The sequence below is a fragment of the Mesoplodon mirus genome (genome assembly GCF_964341445.2).
Source record: "Mesoplodon mirus genome assembly, chromosome: 1".
Classification (NCBI taxonomy): Eukaryota; Metazoa; Chordata; class Mammalia; order Artiodactyla; family Ziphiidae; genus Mesoplodon; species Mesoplodon mirus.
Window position 1 is genome coordinate 42,617,520 of NC_138976.1, and position 17,933 is coordinate 42,635,452.

At 38.1% G+C, this 17,933-nt stretch overlaps 1 protein-coding gene across 8 annotated transcripts in view; it reads left to right on the forward strand.

The window, feature by feature from the left end:
* TUT7 (terminal uridylyl transferase 7) overlaps nt 1–17,616 on the forward strand; it is a 60,370-nt gene extending 42,754 nt beyond the window's left edge. For 2 of the 8 annotated variants that reach the window (XM_082624348.1, XM_082624349.1), the window contains exons 25-29: nt 1,019–1,134; nt 2,329–2,654; nt 4,819–4,895; nt 5,257–5,320; nt 16,593–17,616. In XM_082624348.1, the coding sequence (XP_082480474.1) occupies nt 1,019–1,134; nt 2,329–2,654; nt 4,819–4,895; nt 5,257–5,320; nt 16,593–16,660 (651 nt within the window). In that variant the 3' untranslated portion in view covers nt 16,661–17,616. Of the gene's footprint in view, nt 1–1,018; nt 1,135–2,328; nt 2,655–2,755; nt 3,757–4,818; nt 4,896–5,256; nt 5,321–10,717; nt 11,957–13,620; nt 13,701–16,592 lie in introns of those variants that run through there. The other 6 variants (XR_014294333.1, XM_082624350.1, XM_082624353.1 and 3 more) reach the window with 6 other exon arrangements.
* Nucleotides 17,617–17,933: the final 317 nt, after the last annotated feature.

Sequence of the window (17,933 nt, forward strand, 5' to 3'; positions counted from 1 at the left end):
GACATCCCCCACCCCCTCATATGACATCTAGATTTTTCCAGTCTGCTTGCAAAGAGTAATAAATCCCTTAATGGGACAAGAGAGAGTCAGTGCTGCCTGTGCTAAAGATCTGTCTGTTCTCATATAACCTAATAATTAGGTTTTTATGGAACCACACTCATTAAAAACAAAACAAAACTGCATTATAAAAATTCATTTCAGTGAGAGAAAATGGGAAGGGGTTAGGAGCTAGAGAGTTTTATATTAAAAACAAAGGGGTTTTTCCTGCATTAATTTTCTTAATAAAGACTTTTAAAATGAACCTTAAGTTACTGGGTGTATAAGCATGTTCAGCATTTGATTACATCTCTACATCTAGTTTTTGCTAGATACTGCTGTGGTGGTCTTCTACACCAGTGCTTTTGAAACTTGTTCAAACAAATCACCTGGGGATTTTGTTAAAATGCAGGTTCTCATTCAGGAGGTCTGGGGTGGGGCCCAAGCCTGTATGTCCTACAAGCTCCCAGGGGATGCCACTTCTGCTGGTACCCACCTTAATTTTGGTGGCAAAGAGGCTAGAGTCCAGACCATTGTCTTTCCTTTCCTCTGATATTTTCCTTCAGAAGCCACAACAAAGCAACAGCACATAGCTTCTTTCTTTTTAGGTTTTAGCCTTTTCATTTTATGAGAAAATGAAGTCTTTGTACCTGGCCTCAGCTTCCCCCAAGTCCTAGAAAGCTGACTCACAGGGATGTGTAATGCTTTTGTTCAGAAGTGTGCAAGGGAACAAGCTATCTTTATGGTTCAACAGTGTTCTGCATGATGAATAGTAATAAACCAAAATGAATTTAGGTAAGCCTATCCTGAATTAGACCTCCTAATGGTTTTAGATTTTGGAATTAAGCAATATAATAATAACTATTAAAATTAATAATGTCGATGTTGGTATGTCAGTGAGATTCCTGATTGATATTGGTTAGTTTTTGTGTTTGGATCTCATATTAATAGTTCAGATTTTTATATATTTATATTCCGCTAGGAGTACTTTTTTGATCCAGAAGTGCTAACTGAAGGCGAGCTGGCCCCAAATGATAGATGTTGCCGAATTTGTGGGAAAATTGGACACTTCATGAAGGACTGTCCTATGAGGAGAAGGTAAGCAAATATTCAAAAGGGGTGGTTTTGTTTTTGTTTTCTTGCTGTACCAGTTTTTAAATGAGGTTCTCTTGTAACAGAAAATAAACATATTAAATCCAGCAGTTCTCAGATAAATTTGAGCTTTTTTTACCATGAAAATGAAGTGATTTAAAACATGGCTTTAAGTGCAGATGACTAGGATTAACTAGGGTGTATGGGCAACAGTCTTCCAGGCCCAGTCACCTTTCCTAATCTGGGGCACAGCCCTAATCATCACTTGATCATTTGGTTATCATACTGTCCAACAGGGATGTAAGAACAAAAGAGGAAACTGAAATTCTTCCCTTTTACAGCAGTGAGGAGTTCAGAATCATTTCAGTCAATGACAAGTAAAATGGTTTTTTTTTTTAGGATCTCAGTTACACTTCTATGTACAATAACTGGGGTGTACTGTGTGGGAATTTAGACTCACTAATACTTTACTGCACTGTAGTACCCTTCACTTGTATGCATTTTAATTCTTAATAATTGCTATAGTGACCTACTCAATTTGGGCACCATGCTTTCTTATGATAATGATTGCAGGAGGGCAGAGGGGGACATAGGTTTGGTTGCTTGCTTGGGACATATTCTTGTTTTGGGGGGGTGGTGGTATTTTTAACTGGATGATAATATTCACATTTAAAAACATGCCACTTAAAATAAGTCACCATCTGGAATTCAAGGCTCTTATTTAGTACTTTATTTTTATTCAAATAATAGTCACTGATCATGTAGGGCAAGGAAGAAATAATTTTGACAGTTTAAGAACATAAATCTCCTTATAACCACTGTTTCCTTGTGAACCTGAAGTTTCATGTCTCAAGTTTCCAGTGCTGGTAAAGAATGCTCATGGGCCAGAAAGGTTTAAGAAATCACTCCAAGGATAATTTGAGTTTCATTGCATCAGTATCAGAGTAGGTATTAAATTAAGGAGTTCCACTAGTTGCAAAAACTGGTTTTACAGCACTAGAGTACTTGTGAGAATGAAAAAAACTACACCCTTAAGCCCTGAGGTTGCTTCTTAATAGAGAAGATGCACTTAAATTGTTAAACTCTTGTTTTTCCCTCTGATGCCTCCTATATCTGGTTGTCTCCTAAACCTGAAGTGACCTTAGGAATTTATTTGGGTTTTTGTTCAGATTTTTCCTACTAATATTATATTTTCTACAGAGTGAGGCGACGGCGAGATCAGGAAGATACACTGAACCAAAGATACCCCGAGAACAAAGAGAAAAGAAGCAAAGAAGACAAAGAAATTCAAAACAAGTACACAGAGAGGGAGGTATCAACAAAAGAAGATAAGCCCATGCAGTGCACACTTCAGAAAGCCAAGCCAGTGAGGGCAGCTGTTGACCTGGGGAGAGAGAAAATTCTCAGGCCACCAGTGGAAAAATGGAAGAGACAAGACGACAAAGACTTAAGAGAAAAACGTTGTTTTATTTGTGGAAGAGAAGGGCATATTAAAAAGGAATGCCCACAGTTTAAAGGCTCTTCAGGTATGCACACCCATCACACCTTGATGTTTGCACTCACATCTCAAGGGAAATCTCTTTTTTAGAGTTCTTAACTATTTTATTTATATTTATTTCTTTAACAGATCTATTTACTGGAAAAGATTTTATTTTTAAGAAGGTGAACCCACCTCTCCTGCCTTTACTTCTGATCCTCTATATGTCTTGAACACTTATTGCTGGTTTTTTGAGAGGCTTATCAGAGTCATTTGGTTGACTTTTCTGATAAGATTATCAGTGAATCGAAGACCTGGTAATCCCCAGTACCTAAAAAAATGTAACCTAAGTGACCAGAAAACAAGCTGCCACTTGAGCCTTGCTACTCAGTGTGTGCATTTTTGAAATGGAAGCGCTGCCGGGCCACGGGGGAGTGATCTCAGGACACCATACAGTGCGTGCAGGAGCCGCTTGTATTGTTGTTTAAATACATGTGCGCACAGGCCTAGAAAGGGGACTAGAAGTAGAAGGGTTACACAGTTAATGGTGCCTCTACCTGCAGAGGATTGTCTTTGCATTTCATCATTTTAATAATTTTCTGCAGTGAGCATGATTATTCTTATGATGAGGAAAAATATATTGATACTGTCAGTCCGTAGCTGAAAATCATCCACAGATCTTGCCCCTTTGAGTTGTCAGATCTTAATCCATTTTTTCTATTAAATGGGTGAAGTGTCCGTTATGGGCATCTTTTTAACAGACTATTAAGGGTAAGGGTTCTTTGTGTGGGGGGGATAAGTTATGGTTTACAAAGCAATTTATACACTCTCTCTTTTCTCAGAACAAACCTGTGAAAGTGGATGGAATTTGATTAGCATGGAAATGAAACCCTGAGAAATGTTTTTGATTAAAGTGGTAACCCTGTTCCTGTCCTCAATTGTAAATGTTTATGTGCAGCATAAAAAAATGTCAGCACTGACAATTTCCTTAAAATACTCACTCTAGTCCTTGTTGTTCCTGGAACACTAATACCTCTCTTCCATTTTATGATACCATATCAGCAATATAGTATCTCTTTTTTTTAAGGTAGAAAATTTTTAGATCAGCTATCCTTATTTTTTTTAAATGAGCTTTATATGAAAAGAAGTATATTTTTAAATTGTTTTCATTATTGATTTAAAAATAGGGCTTAAATGTTTATGAAAGTTACAGCTTCAGCTTGTCCTACTTCTAAGGAATTCAAACTCAAACTTTTTTGCCCTAACAAGGGACGTATACCAGAATAAAATTATCTTCTTTTATAATTATGAGAGGTAAAATGTTTAAAAGAAATTAAAAGCAATAGCTAACATTCATTGAGCACTTATGATGGGTAATTTCATCTCATTTTCACCACAGCCCCATTAAATGTGGTATTATTGATATCTCCAGTTTACAGATGAGGAAACTGTAAACAGTATAGATAAGATGTAATATAGTCTCACCAAAATTCCTTTTGTAGGCTACCCTTCAGAAAACTCAGGTCTTGTGTTTACTCAGAGCAGGAGCATTGCGTTCCTCTTTGGTACAACAAAGTGGTGAAGGAATGCCCCTGTCCTCCCGCAGCTTGGATGGATCTCTTCTTTCTAGCTAGTAGCAAGTTTTAAGTTGCCTACTAGTGAATCTCTCAAAATAGTTAGAGCAGGGAATTCCCTGGCCGTCCAGTGGTTAGGACTCGGGGCGCTCTCACTGCTGTGGGCCAATCTGTGGTCGGGGAACTAAGATCTGACCAAAATTTTTTTTAAAAAAAGTAGTTAGAGTGGTGATTCTGGCTGCCTAGCGGGCAGTAGCAAATCAAAGAGAGATGGGATATCCTGGGGCAGGGATGGGGTGTTATCAAAACTACAGAAAGCACTAGAATCTTGGTTTCTTCTGACTGCAGTGTTTTCACATTAAATCAAGTAGTCATAATATAAAAGTAAAATAAAAAGGGGAGGAGTGGGGCTAGAGTATGGTGAATTTCCTCCAAGAGCAATTAAAAATAATCAGCTTCTTTCTGTCTAAAAAATTATGTTGCTCCCGCTCATTTCTTCCAATACGTTATTATTTTGTCCACACAGTATACTGAGGAGAGTTTCTGTCATGTCAACAGAAAATCTTTCTGTGCAAGTTTGAAACAGGGCTACTACTTTCGATTTAAAGTAGGAACCAAAAGTGCTGATTTCTTTCTCAGGTCTGTCTAAGTCTGATTGTGTATTTGGATCCCCTCCTTCACCCAGCCCTTTGAGACCAACTGGCACATTTGTCCAGGTAAACCTGGCTCAGGCCTGAGCAGGAAGCCCTCCCGTCCTCTGTCTCTCCCGCAAACACGTACCGAGTGCTAGCAGCTCTGTGCCAGGTGCTCGGAGGTGCTGGGCTGCCCCAGGCCCTGTCTCCATCCTTGTGGCTCCTCCGCTCTGCCCGAGGCGCAGGTTGTGGTGAGCTTCCTGTGCACCAGCTCGCCGGGTGTGCTTTAAGGGATCCTGCAGACGTGTCTTGCTTGTTGATTAACTTGCAAAGTGCTGCCACCCACATGCCTAATTTCAGCTCTCCTTGGATTTAGTTACAGTTTTCAGGCTGTTTCAGATGCTATTCCTTTCGACTTTGTAAACCAGTCTATTTCGTTTTTTAGGCAGTGCTTTTACATGAAGACCAAAAGAAACAAAAAACATCTATATTTTTGAGTCCCCAGTCAGGTATGTGGGTTTGAAAAAAAAAATGTGTGTTATTTTATTTACTGCATAGTGTACCACATGCCTTTTGAGGCACTTCCTTTGAATAAGTGGTTTTAACAGGGATTGGACATCAGAATCACTTGGGGAACTTCTAAAAATACAGCTACCCTGCCCCCACCTTCATTTCTTAAATCAGATGCTTCAGGGGCTAGGCTTAGGCCTGTGTATTTTTTAAATGTTCTAGGTGATTCTTATACCATCCTTGAGTAGGAACCATAGTCTAGTTATTTGTTCCTCTTCTATACTTTTTGTTTCTGCCTTGAAATGGCCACTGTCTTGTCAGCAGTGTATTCTCCTCATGGAGATCATTTACCATGCACCAAAGTAAGGAAAGAAAGTAATCATTGACCTGAACACTCTCTCTCTCAGCTGCGTCATTTACTAATTCCTTCAACAAATATTTATCAAGCCACACCTCCCACCCACCCACCCCCTCTAAGTTCAGGGTGTGGGCCTAAACACTGATGAAGCAGCAGTGAACCAGCAAAGCCCCTTCTCTCATTTACTCTGCATTCTTGTCAGAAGAGAGACAAATATTTCATGTGGGACAGATGCTAAGAAATATAAAGCAGGAAAAGGGAAAGAGAATGTTGGAAGGGAGGAGGCCTCTCTGATTGAGTAACATTTAAGCAGAGAGTCAAGTGAAAGAAAGAGGCAAGCCAAGAGGAAATTGGAGTTAGACTCTTACAACAGAGCTGAGAACAGTTTTGTCCTGGATGGGTGACACTAAGTGGGATGAGGGTGAGGTGGGTCGGTGGGAGGTGAGGTCACGGGTATACAAGTGTGGGTCATGCAGCTCCTTCAGCAATGGTGGGGATGGGATTTTTATCTCTACATGAGATGGGCAACTGTTGGAGGGTTTTGAACAAAGGAGTGGTATTATCTGAATTGTTTTAAAAGGTTCATTATGCCGTGAGGAGGCAAGGGTGAAAATTCAAACCAACAGGGAGGCTCCTGCTATAGTTCAGGGGAGAGTGGAGGATGGCTTAGATGTAGGTGGAAGGGGGTGGAGGAAGTGAGGACTGCTAATGTTCTGGAGACTTTAAAGGTAGCGCCATCATGATCTGTTGATGGGTTAGATGATAAAACATGACAGAAAATCATGAGATTTTGAGAATCAGAGCAGACACTGTGATTTTTGCTCTGAGCAGCTAGAAGAATGGAGTTTGAATTTCCTGTGCTGGGGAACCGTCAGGAAGAACAGATTATGGGGAGAAATAGAGTTCAGTTTTAGACGTGTGAGTTTTAAGAGACCTGCTAGATATTGGGTAGAGATGTTGAGTAGCCAAGTAGATATAGGAGCCTGGCATTTAGAGCAAATTTCAGGCTGCAGATACAAATTTGAGGATGCTCAGTGTATAATAGATGGTAGTTAAGTCCTGGGTCTGACTGTGATCACTTAGAAAAGAGAAAAAGCATGTAGAGGCTCAGGCAAAATAAACCAAGGAGACACAGGAAAAAGGGTTCATGGGGAAGGAGAAGCAGCAAGTTGGGTCCCGGAGCCCAAATGGAGAAAGTGCCTCAAAGAGGGAGAATTGACTTCGTGCGAATTGCTGCTCATAGGTCTGTGCACCGAAGACTGAGAATTCAGCATTTTATTTGGCAACACAGAAGTCACTCACTGTGACTTTGAAAAGAGCCATTTCTTTGGAGTGGAGGGCAGAAAAACCTGATTGTAGAGAGTTGTGGTGAGAAGTGCTGGAAGAACTGTAGGCTACTTAACTTCAGCTGTGGGTTAGTGCCAGGTGGGGTTAGTGCCCCATCCCCATCCAGGCCCCAGGCCTAAGGAAAAATGCTAAAAGGGAGGGGGAAATGGGAGGCTGTGAAGGCCTTCTCTTTCTTTCTCTCTCTCTAATCTTCAGTAAAGTAGAGTTAAAGGAGGAACATTATATAAGCAAATAGAGCATTCTCTTTTTAACTTGATTGTATAGTTGATGAGAAAAGTTAAGTTTTTGAAATTTTAAAACTTCATCGATATAACCTGACATTTTTATATATAATGTAAAACAAGCCACATATCTTATGCTCAGCTTTTACATATTGTGTCTTATTGCTAATGTGCAAAGAATGTTTGCTTTTAGATTGGAAGGTGCCTGTGTTAGTTACAGAGTGTGAAGAGGCTAATCTGTATCTACCATCAGGTGTCGGTTTCTGAGAGATAGTGCTGTCAGAGCCTCAGCAGCCTCCAGAGTCCCACTGTAGAGAGAGCTCTTCCCAGCTTTCACCAAACCAGGCTGAAATAAGCCAGGGCACAGTGATCTCACCCTGGGAAAGCTGAGAGCTCCAGGCGAAGAGTATTTGGTTGTTTCTACTTTGAATGTTAACAAGAGAAAAATTAATTGAATTATTAAATTATTTAAGTACTTCCGTTTCTGTCAGTACCACGATGATTATCTCCAGTATATAAAATGATCTACATAGAAGTAGGCATTTATTTTTATGATATGCTAATTTTACAGTTGGGTTTTTTTTTAATGATTAGGAAAAACATTTGAAATGGCATCAAATCTCTTTACAATCAAAATTTAAAAGGCCAGGGTTTCCCTGGTGGCGCAGTGGTTGAGAATCTGCCTGCCAATGCAGGGGACACGGGTTCGAGCCCTGGTCTGGGAAGATCCCACATGCCACGGAGCAACTAGGCCCGTGAGCCACAATTACTGAGCCTGCACGTCTGGAGCCTGTGCTCTGCAACAAGAGAGGCCGCGATAGTGAGAGGCCCTGCGCACTGAGATGAAGAGTAGCCCCCGCTTGCCGCAACTGGAGAAAGCCCTCACACAGAAACGAAGACCCAACACAGCCATAAATAAATAAATAAATTAAAAAATATATTTTAAAGGCCTGAGTATTGAGGTTGGTATGCAGAGTGAGGTAGAACAACTCAAAGAGAAACAGAAATCTTCAGAGAATTGCCACCCTTACCCAAAAGGGGAATATGGTGTCCATGAAAGGTAAAGACATAGGAGACTGTAAGAACAGGGGAGAGCAGGTCTTTCCTGGGAAGGTCTTGTAATTGCTGTCAGTGGAATGCATGGACTTAAAAATAAGAAAAGTTCTACTGGGAAAACCCTCAAAGTGAAATTGTGTGAAAAGAGAATGGGGCCTATCGTGAGAGGATTTGATTGACAATGGCAGCAGCCATGAAAGATGGATGAGGAGATTGACAGGCTGCTTCTGAAAGCCGCTTCAACAGATGAAAGTGTTTGGGAAACAGACTCCACTGCAATTTGTGGGATTGTTTCCCGTAGATCCTCTGAGAGTTTGAGGATCACATAGTTAGCAGATGTAAGCAGGGCAAAAGAGTGTTGTTTTTACAAGCTTCAGCCTTGAACAGGCATTTCCAGAACATTTTATGTGAGAAAATACTGATTCTTGCTTAGTTGAGATACTTGTTTTGCCAAGGATAAGGCGTTTCTGAATATCAGCTTTGCCGTCGGATCGCATGGTGTGGTTTCTAGCTTTGTGATCTTAGCCTCCACTTCCTTCAGTTTCCTCATCTGTTACGAGGGGATAATAGCACTACTATCACTTGCCTGGTACGGCTGTTGAGAAACCCTCGTAAAAGCACTTAGAACGGTAGCTGCATGCAGCGCGGGCGGAGGTTGGCAGGGGCTGCTGATGGGGTTGATATTCCCGCAGGGCATCTGTCGGCATTGCTTCTGCTAAAGGCTTTACACATCTTGAGAGTAAAACTTTGTATTATAATTGTATAATTTTTTAAGTGGGGGAGAAATACAGATATTAGACATATGCCTAGAAATGGCATTACCAATTGACAGTAAGGATTTCAATAAATTGTCTTCTGAGTAAAAGACTTACATATTTATAAATCTTTTGAATAACTGTAAAACTTAACTTTTTTTTTTCCTGTAGTAAGTTTATTACAACAAATAGGTTTACTTTATACCAGAAAAGAAAACATAGGTGGTTAAAATTTATCCTTTCCGGGCTTCCCTGGTGGCGCAGTGGTTGAGAGTCCACCTGCCGATGCAGGGGATACGGGTTCGTGCCCCGGTCCAGGAGGATCCCATGTGCCGCGGAGTGGCTGGGCCCGTGGGCCGTGGCCGCTGAGCCTGCGCGTCCGGAGCCTGTGCTCCGCAACGGGAGAGGCCACAACAGTGAGAGGCCCGCGTACCGCAAAAAAAAAAAAAAAAAAAAAAAAATTTATCCTTTCCAATAAATTAAACTTCAAGTTTAATTTATTGACAACTGTTAAGACTGTCAAATTTACCCATGGTAAATTTATACAAGTTATCTATGTTGTTATAGATGTGAAATATGTCTCAACTGTAAGTAGTATTAAGTTTCCGAAAAGCTCTTCCTTTTCACAGGCTTATTTATCTGTGATGCGTGGGTAGTTTCCTAACAAGAGCCTGCTGGTGTGGACAGCCCCTGCTCTCACACATCAGTTATATTGACCTTAGAAGAGATTAGCTGCTCTGAGCTCCAGATGTCACATTTATAAAATTGGCAGCACCATCTGTGTCATCGGGTGCTGAGAAGATTAAAGCACCCATTCAGTAGTAAGCACTCAACCAAGTTCTCTTTTCCTCTCCTGATACCTCCCTCCATTCCTTTCCACTAGGCTTACGTATAGTTCTTAACTCTCAAATGTGATAGTAGTAGATAGAGAATTCCATGAATTTCCTTGATCTTCATTGTTTCCTCCCTCCCCCACATACACACAGCCAACACAGTGCCTTAGGTGTTCAGTAAGTTTGGAAGAATGATCAAGAATACGAGCATTAAAATCAGACTTACTTGAGTTTGAAATCCAGCTCAGTCATTAATAGTTGCATTACCTCTGTCGAGTTATCGAACCTGTCAGTGCCTCAGTTTCCTTGTCGATAAATTGGGGCTAATATCTCACAGGGCAATTGTAAGGATTAATTTCATATATGTAAAGCCCTTAACACAGCATCTGGCACACATCACTCAATAAATTATTACTACTCTTATTACTGTGGTTAACAGAAAGTCTCCAACCATGCTGTAATTCTCTCTAACTTCTAGGACAAATATATAATGGAAATGTTTAACAAAACAGAAGTATGTGGAGATTGGAGAACCATAGTCATAAACTGTTCAGTATGAGAATCTCAAAAAACTAACATTTTTATGTTTCTTAATCCTCTACCGTTTTTGCAAAGAAAATTACTTTTCAAAAGAAACTACCTGTCTCTTCGTTTATTCCATTTTAATCCCAGGATTTGAAATCTTAAAAATTGGAGATACTGGGCTTCCCTGGTGGTGCAGTGGTTGAGAGTCTGCCTGCCGATGCAGGGCACACGGGTTCTTGCAAAGAAAATTACTTTTCAAAAGAAACTACCTGTCTCTTCGTTTATTCCATTTTAATTCCAGGATTTGAAATCTTAAAAATTGGAGATACTGGGCTTCCCTGGTGGTGCAGTGGTTGAGAGTCCACCTGCCGATGCAGGGCACACGGGTTCGTGCCCCGGTCCGGGAAGATCCCACATGCCACGGAGCGGCTGGTCCCGTGGGCCATGGCCGCTGAGCCTGAGCGTCCGGAGCCTGTGCTCCGCAACGGGAGAGGCCACAACAGTGAGAGTCCCGTGTACCGCAAAAAAAAAAAAAAAAAAAATTGGAGATACTATAAGAGATTGGCGGATATCTTTTCTCCTTCATGATGATGTATACTTTTTTCCTTAACCAGAATGTTAAAGCCTACTTATTAAAAACAAAAACACAGTTCTCTTTATGATAGTAAATTTAAAATAATAGAAGCACTTTTTAAAAGCCATATGGGGAGGGGCTTCCCTGGTGGCGCAGTGGTTGAGAGTCCGCCTGCCGATGCAGGGCACACGGGTTCGTTCCCCGGTTCAGGAAGATCCCACATGCCGCGGAGCGGCTGGGCCCGTGGGCCATGGCCGCTGAGCCTGCGCGTCTGGAGCCTGGGCTCCACAACGGGAGAGGCCACAACAGTGAGAGAACCGCGTACCGCAAAAAAAAAAAAAAAAAAAACCATATGGGGAGATCCTAGTATCAGTGAATATAGATCATTCTTTTTCATACCCTTCTTGATATTCCAGTATATGAATATACATTATTTATTTAACCATTCCTTATTAATGAACTAGCTCTTTTCAAACATTTGTTATGTCGGTGTCTTCAAAACTTTTTTGCTCGCATACTCTTCCCCAAAATGTTGAACCACCAATGTATCTCCTTGTATGTGTTTAAGTTTATATCTCAGTTTTTCATCATAATTGCAAAACATGTAATTTCTGGAGGTTTTTTGTAAATATTGGCATTTTAAAAACGAAACTTTTAAATCAGCCTTAAGTGTATCAAATGAAATATAAATATTATTGCAGAAATTTTACATCTTTTATTTTTCGCCTTGAATTCTTTTGTTTCACTTCCATGGAATTTTATCTTAAGATGATACCTTTTATCATATATATTTCAAGCATTTTATTGACCAGCCTATCATACTTATCTGCAACAGAAGTGTTTATATAAATTGGATTTTCTTTTATAAATTGAATTTTTAAGCTTTTTATTAAATCTCAAAGTGTAAAAATTTCTTCTAAATTATTTTTATAGTTATAAGAATAATATAATTAACCAAAACAAATGTTACAAATTTTGATTAAAAATTGCTTTTTATGTTTACTTACTGAAAATGACTGTCCTTTAATTAGATGGGATTTTTTTCCCCATGCATTAATTCATCTTTGGATCAGTACTACTTATTGCAGGAATGAAACAGTGAATCATTTCTATTCCTAATCTTTTTGTTTTTATACTTGGTAAACATTGAGAAACCTCATTAGTCTTTATGATAGCAAATTAAAAGTAATAAGAAATACCTTTAGGAGTCTGGGAAGGGAAGATGTATTACAACAGTGCCACTCAGTTGTTTTCATTCCTTTTTAATTAAATGACCAAAAATCACATAGTAATGCATCATCAGAAATTATTCTGATGGTCATCAGCTATCGGTGTAATTTTATGAAAGCTAAAAATTTGGGTTTTCATTAGAGGCATTCACATTTTGTCACAGATACCAGCATTTTGTGTGCCTCCCTGCCTCGCAAGGCTTTTTTTTTTCACCCTGGGGCAACGTACCACATTAAGAGGTGGATGGTTAGAAGGTATGCCTCTCTGTCTTGTGAAAGGGGAAAGAAAAAGTGGTGTGATTCCTGAGAACCAGCCCAAAGCCTGGGCCACAAAGGCATTCTCAGAAAGAACTCAGAAATTGAAGCACTGTGGTCAACTCTCTGATTGCCCAACGAATATGTTAAGCACTTGTCCTGTTAAGCTGTTCAGGAATACAAGTACCCAAGGTTGAAGACCACTGTTTAAACATTATAATGTATATTTGCATGTTTGTCTAGTTATTTCCTCAGGATAAATACCCGTTTAGGAGGATAATAGGTTTAAAAGTATGCATGTTTGGACAGAGATTAATGGCGTGTTGTGATTGTTGACAGTCTCAGAGAGTCATTCACAACCTTTCCATACCCTCACTTCATTAGGGTAGTCTTTTTTGCCAGTCTGCTTGAAATTCTATTAGCATTGAACACTAACATTTCCCACATTTTCATTTGTATTTCTTCATGTTATATCTTTGTATTTTCGTTAAGGATTCATTTTTGTCTTTAGTTCTTTCTACTTAGAAATTCATTTATGCTTTGTCAAATGTGTTACAGTAGCCTTCACCACCACCACCAGTTTATTATTCTTTCAGCCTCATTTATGATTTATTTTTCCATACATACATTTGTTTGTTTTAGTAATTTGATCTAGCCAACTTTAGGGTAGTTTCAAGTCATGCGTACACAATTTTAAGAATTTCATGTTCTTCCCCTAGATTACATAAAAATTCATATTTTATTTCTAGCAGTTCTATTTTTTTTTCTGGCCGCACCATGCGGTATGTGGGTTCCTAGTTCCCAACCGGGGATCGAATACGTGCCCCCTGCACTGGAAGTGTGGAGACTTAACCACTGGACTGCCAGGGAAGTCCCATAGTTTTATCTTTTTACATGTGAATTTTTTATATGAAGTTTCTTCAGGTATGATGAGATTTTATATATATATATATATATATATATATGGGATTACATGTTTAAGTGATGCAGTAATAAAACTATAAGTACTATTCTTAGAAAAGAATGGTTTCTTAACATTTGGGGGAAAAATATTTTTAAAGGTACAAATAATATAACAACTACCCATCTACTAGAGAATTGGCGTTATTTTTTCACATTTTCTTTTCAATCGTTTGTTAATAAAAGGTTAAGATGGTGACTACCCCAGGCCCATTCTGTCTGTCATGTCCCGCTCCATCCCAGAGGATTCATTATTATGACTTCAGGTACCCGTTCTTTTTAAGCCCTTACATATGTATCCTTTAACATACGTATCCTTGGTGAATATTTAAATTTAAATGACATATCACACTGTATAATAAGAATGTTCTACAACCTGCTTTTTTATATCTATTTAACGAAATTATTTTGAAATTTATATATGTTGTTGTATATAGAGTTAGCCTGTTTCTTTACAGTATTGCATCATACGAATACAGAATATTTTATGTAGCCACTACCTAGTACATGAACATTTAGATTACCTCTGATTTTTTCCTATTATAAACAGTGTTGTAGTGATCATTCTTGTGTGAGTCTTCTTGAGCATGTTTTAGAGATTCTATAGGGTTTGAGTACCTAGAAGTCAAATTGTTGGGCCATAACGCATTTTCATATGTGCATATGTGCCTTTTCAGTTTAGTTAGATACTGTCGTATACCCTCTTATTGGTTGAAACAATTATCACTCCCATCAGCAGTGTTTATTCTTACAAATCTGTTGAGTGAAAAATACTTTGGTGTTGTTCTATTGGGTATTTTTTTGACTCTGGTGATGCTAAGCACCTTTTTCTATGTTTACTGGCCAGTTGGAGTTCCTCTTCTATAAATGATCTGTTCAGATCATTTGCCCATTTTCCTGTTGCGTTATCATTTCCTTAATAATTTACAAGGGTTCTTCATTCTGAATACTGAGCATTTATTATTGTATACTTCCCTAATATCTTCCTCCAGTATATCTTATCTTTCACCTTGTATCTATTGCCACTTCAGTTTTTAATTTTGAGATAATCAGATGATTGGTTTTCCCTGATTAATTTTCTTGGACATGTAATTCATGATTTTACATGTCCATTTTCTTGGACATGTAATTCAAAATTTTAGAATTTTCAGAAATTCTTCCCTAGCCTGAGGTTATAAAGATATACATCTATATTTTTTTCTGTTAGCTTTAAAACCTTATTTTTCCTATTTAGATCTTTAATCCATCTGAATTGTGTGTAGAATATGAGGTGTAGTGATCTAAATTTTTGTCCCTCGAGTGAAAAGCCTGTCCTCAATACTTTGTGCAGTTTAGAATATCAAAGATGTGTATTTTTGACCAGTAGACACTCCGTGGTATAAATATGGTATTTATATACAAGTAGAGTGCTTTGAATCTTCTTGACATAGCACTGATTTTTCACTGTGAGTTGACTATCTAGATGTCCTGCTTCGAAAAGTTTGCTTTTGGGGGGCATAAGTTTATATTTGCATACTTAATATTTTGGCTTTGGACATTTTAGAAAGTATAGTTTAAGCAAAATGAAAATAAAAGCCATTTACACTTGTCCCGTTCTAGAGCATTAACTATTATTTAGGTTTTGGAGGTAAAATCTTCCCATCTTTTTACATCAGTGTAATGATAATAGTTAGCATTTATTGAGTACTTTCTATGTGCCAGGTACTATTCAGTTGCTTTACATGTATTAATTAATTTAATCGTCACAATAACTCCAAGGGGGTAGGTGTTATTGCCCTTATTTTACAGATAAGGAAAATGAGGCGCCAAATATCTGATTGGTAGGGTTTTTCCTTTTTCCTTTTTTAATTTTTAGTTTTAATGAAAATATTATTCATATGGTTTTATAACCTGCTTTTTTCATGTTATTAGTTATCCTCTGCATACCTAATAATCCTATTGTGTTCATGATATACTTAGTCATATCACAAGTTCTGGACATTTGAGTTGTTTGCATACTTAAATTATTGTAAGGTTTGTATGAATATTCCTTTACCAAAATTTCTACCCACTTCCCTGTCCTTCTGATATTCCTTCAAACAATTTGGTGGTTAGGAATTGGTATCTTGTTTACATTTCTTTGATTACCCATTGATATTGAATATCTTTTAGATATTTATGTGCTGTTTTTTTCTCTTTCATATATTGCTTTTTCTTTCACCAGCTATCTATTGGTGTTCATCTTTTCTCTATTGATTTGTAACTTCTTTAGTACTAAGCATAGAAAGCCTTTTTCATAAATAAAACATAATGTGATGTACTTAGGAAACTCTTTCCCCACCCCAAGATTGTATAAATATTCACTACTTCTTATACTTTGACTCTCTTATATTTAATTCTGTAATTCATTAGGAATTAGGTGGGGAGGAAAAGTATGATGTGAGGAAGGAAACTTATCTAACCCTTTTCTTCCAAAATTACTTATTTGACACAATACCAGTTATTGAACAATCCATACTTTCCCCCATTGGTTTGAAATGTATATAATCAATGTGTATAACCTTTGTTATATACTACTTTCTTACAAGTAATCACTTAAGAACTTCTCAATTTTCTTGCTTCGTTGATCTATTTGTTTAGACTCCAGAACAGAATTTATTAACTGTTCTGTGGTATGCATTTAATTAGCAGTCTTTATTTCTGTCCTTCACCTGTAAATATAGTAAATTTCCTTTTTTTCTTTTAAATCAATGACTTATGGCTACAATATCACCATTCACAGCTTCGTGTCTTCAGAGTAATGATGCAAGATATATATTTCTGACCAAAGTATTCTTTGCAATCTATTCTGTTTGGTTGCAGATGCACAGCAGAGCCTTTAAAAGTTCACCTGGCCTTCTGTACCAATATGTAAATAGTGAGCATGCAAATGTATTAAAATGATGTCACTCTAGCAACTCGTCTGCATTTAGAAAGAATGTGACGAGGCTTACGTTTAATAGATAATATTCTATATATACTTTTTTACAATGTATCTAGCCAAATTACTTGATTCAAAACAAGTGACCAGTATGAAAAGTTTCTGTGAATAATTAACAATAAGAAGTAATTGTATGGCGTTTACGATAAAGTGAGGCTTGTTTCATTTATGTTGGGTTTTGTTTTTTCCCCTCCTCTAGGTAGCCTTTCCAGTAAATATATGACTCAGGGAAAAGCCTCAGCGAAGAGGACCCAGCAGGAATCATGAGGGAAGGAAAATGCCGCACTCTAAATGGCCACTCAGGCGTTCCTATTCACTTTGAAAATTAGGTTCATTTCACAGGACACAGCAGCATAGATCAGGCTTCAACTTAACATTTAAGGGAAATGTCAGATTTTTTTTTAACTTAATTAAATTGTTAATGAGGAAAAAAAATTTTAATATAGTCTTACCTACTACAAATCCCTGTAGATTTAAGGATTTTAATAGAAAGCCATGATGTATGTATTGAAGACAGGTTTAAAAAAAATGTAACTATGGGCCAGTATTCAGGAACACAATTTCATGGTTTTTAATTCTTTCAAAGCACACTAAAAATGGTGTGCTGATAAACTCCAAGTAAATTAATCCTTTTTTTTCCCTTATAAATCCTTTTTGTTTGTTTGTTTTGAAGAGGGGAAATTATATTTATTGTTGTTGATTGAATCCTTGTGTGAAAGCGTGTCAAATATGTGTGAACTGCCACTACTGTATTTACGATTTACAAACCTTACTTTATTGATATTTGTAGAAGAAGTGATAACGTGAACATGCGTACCTGTTTATGTGAGCCTTCCGTGGATGAGCAGTGCCACTGAGGGGCTTTTAGTTTTCTTCCCTCTCTAATTTTAAGTAAGTTGACATATAACTACTATGGTCATAAAAATGAAGTAAGGAAAACAAGAGTCCTGTTTGCTGCTAAAAACATTTTCAAAGGAAAAATGACAAAAGTAATTTTTACTTTTTATGATATTCAGAAATTAGGGTGGAGGACTTTTAAAGTCCCTGATTATTAAAGAGGCTATCTCTGCCAATCATGAGTTTGATTGGTATCATTTTGGTCTGACTGGAGCCCTCCTGGAACTGTTTCTCTAATTCACATGCCCTTCAGAAGTAGTACATGGTCTAAACTATGCCTCGGTTTATTTATCATTTTGAAATAAAATCACATTTTCAACCTGTAACTTTATCCACATTACTTTCCACTGAGAGTCCTAAATTTCCTGAGGAAACTAGGTCAAGGATTAAGGGCACTACAGATCTGCTCCTCTTTATCCTGTGTTGCCTTTACATGTGCTCATTCGATCTGGTGTTTATTGACACCCGACGCCTGCCAAGTCCTGGGAATGTGCCAGTAAGAGGCACAGATTTAGGGGGATGAATGCATAGGAAGGGCTGCAGGGGGTGCTTGCTGGGCAAACATTCCCAGATAGAAGAGGGCTCAGAAAGAAGCACACCTTGTGTGCCCTGCTTTTAAACAAATTAGAGACATTTTCCAGCT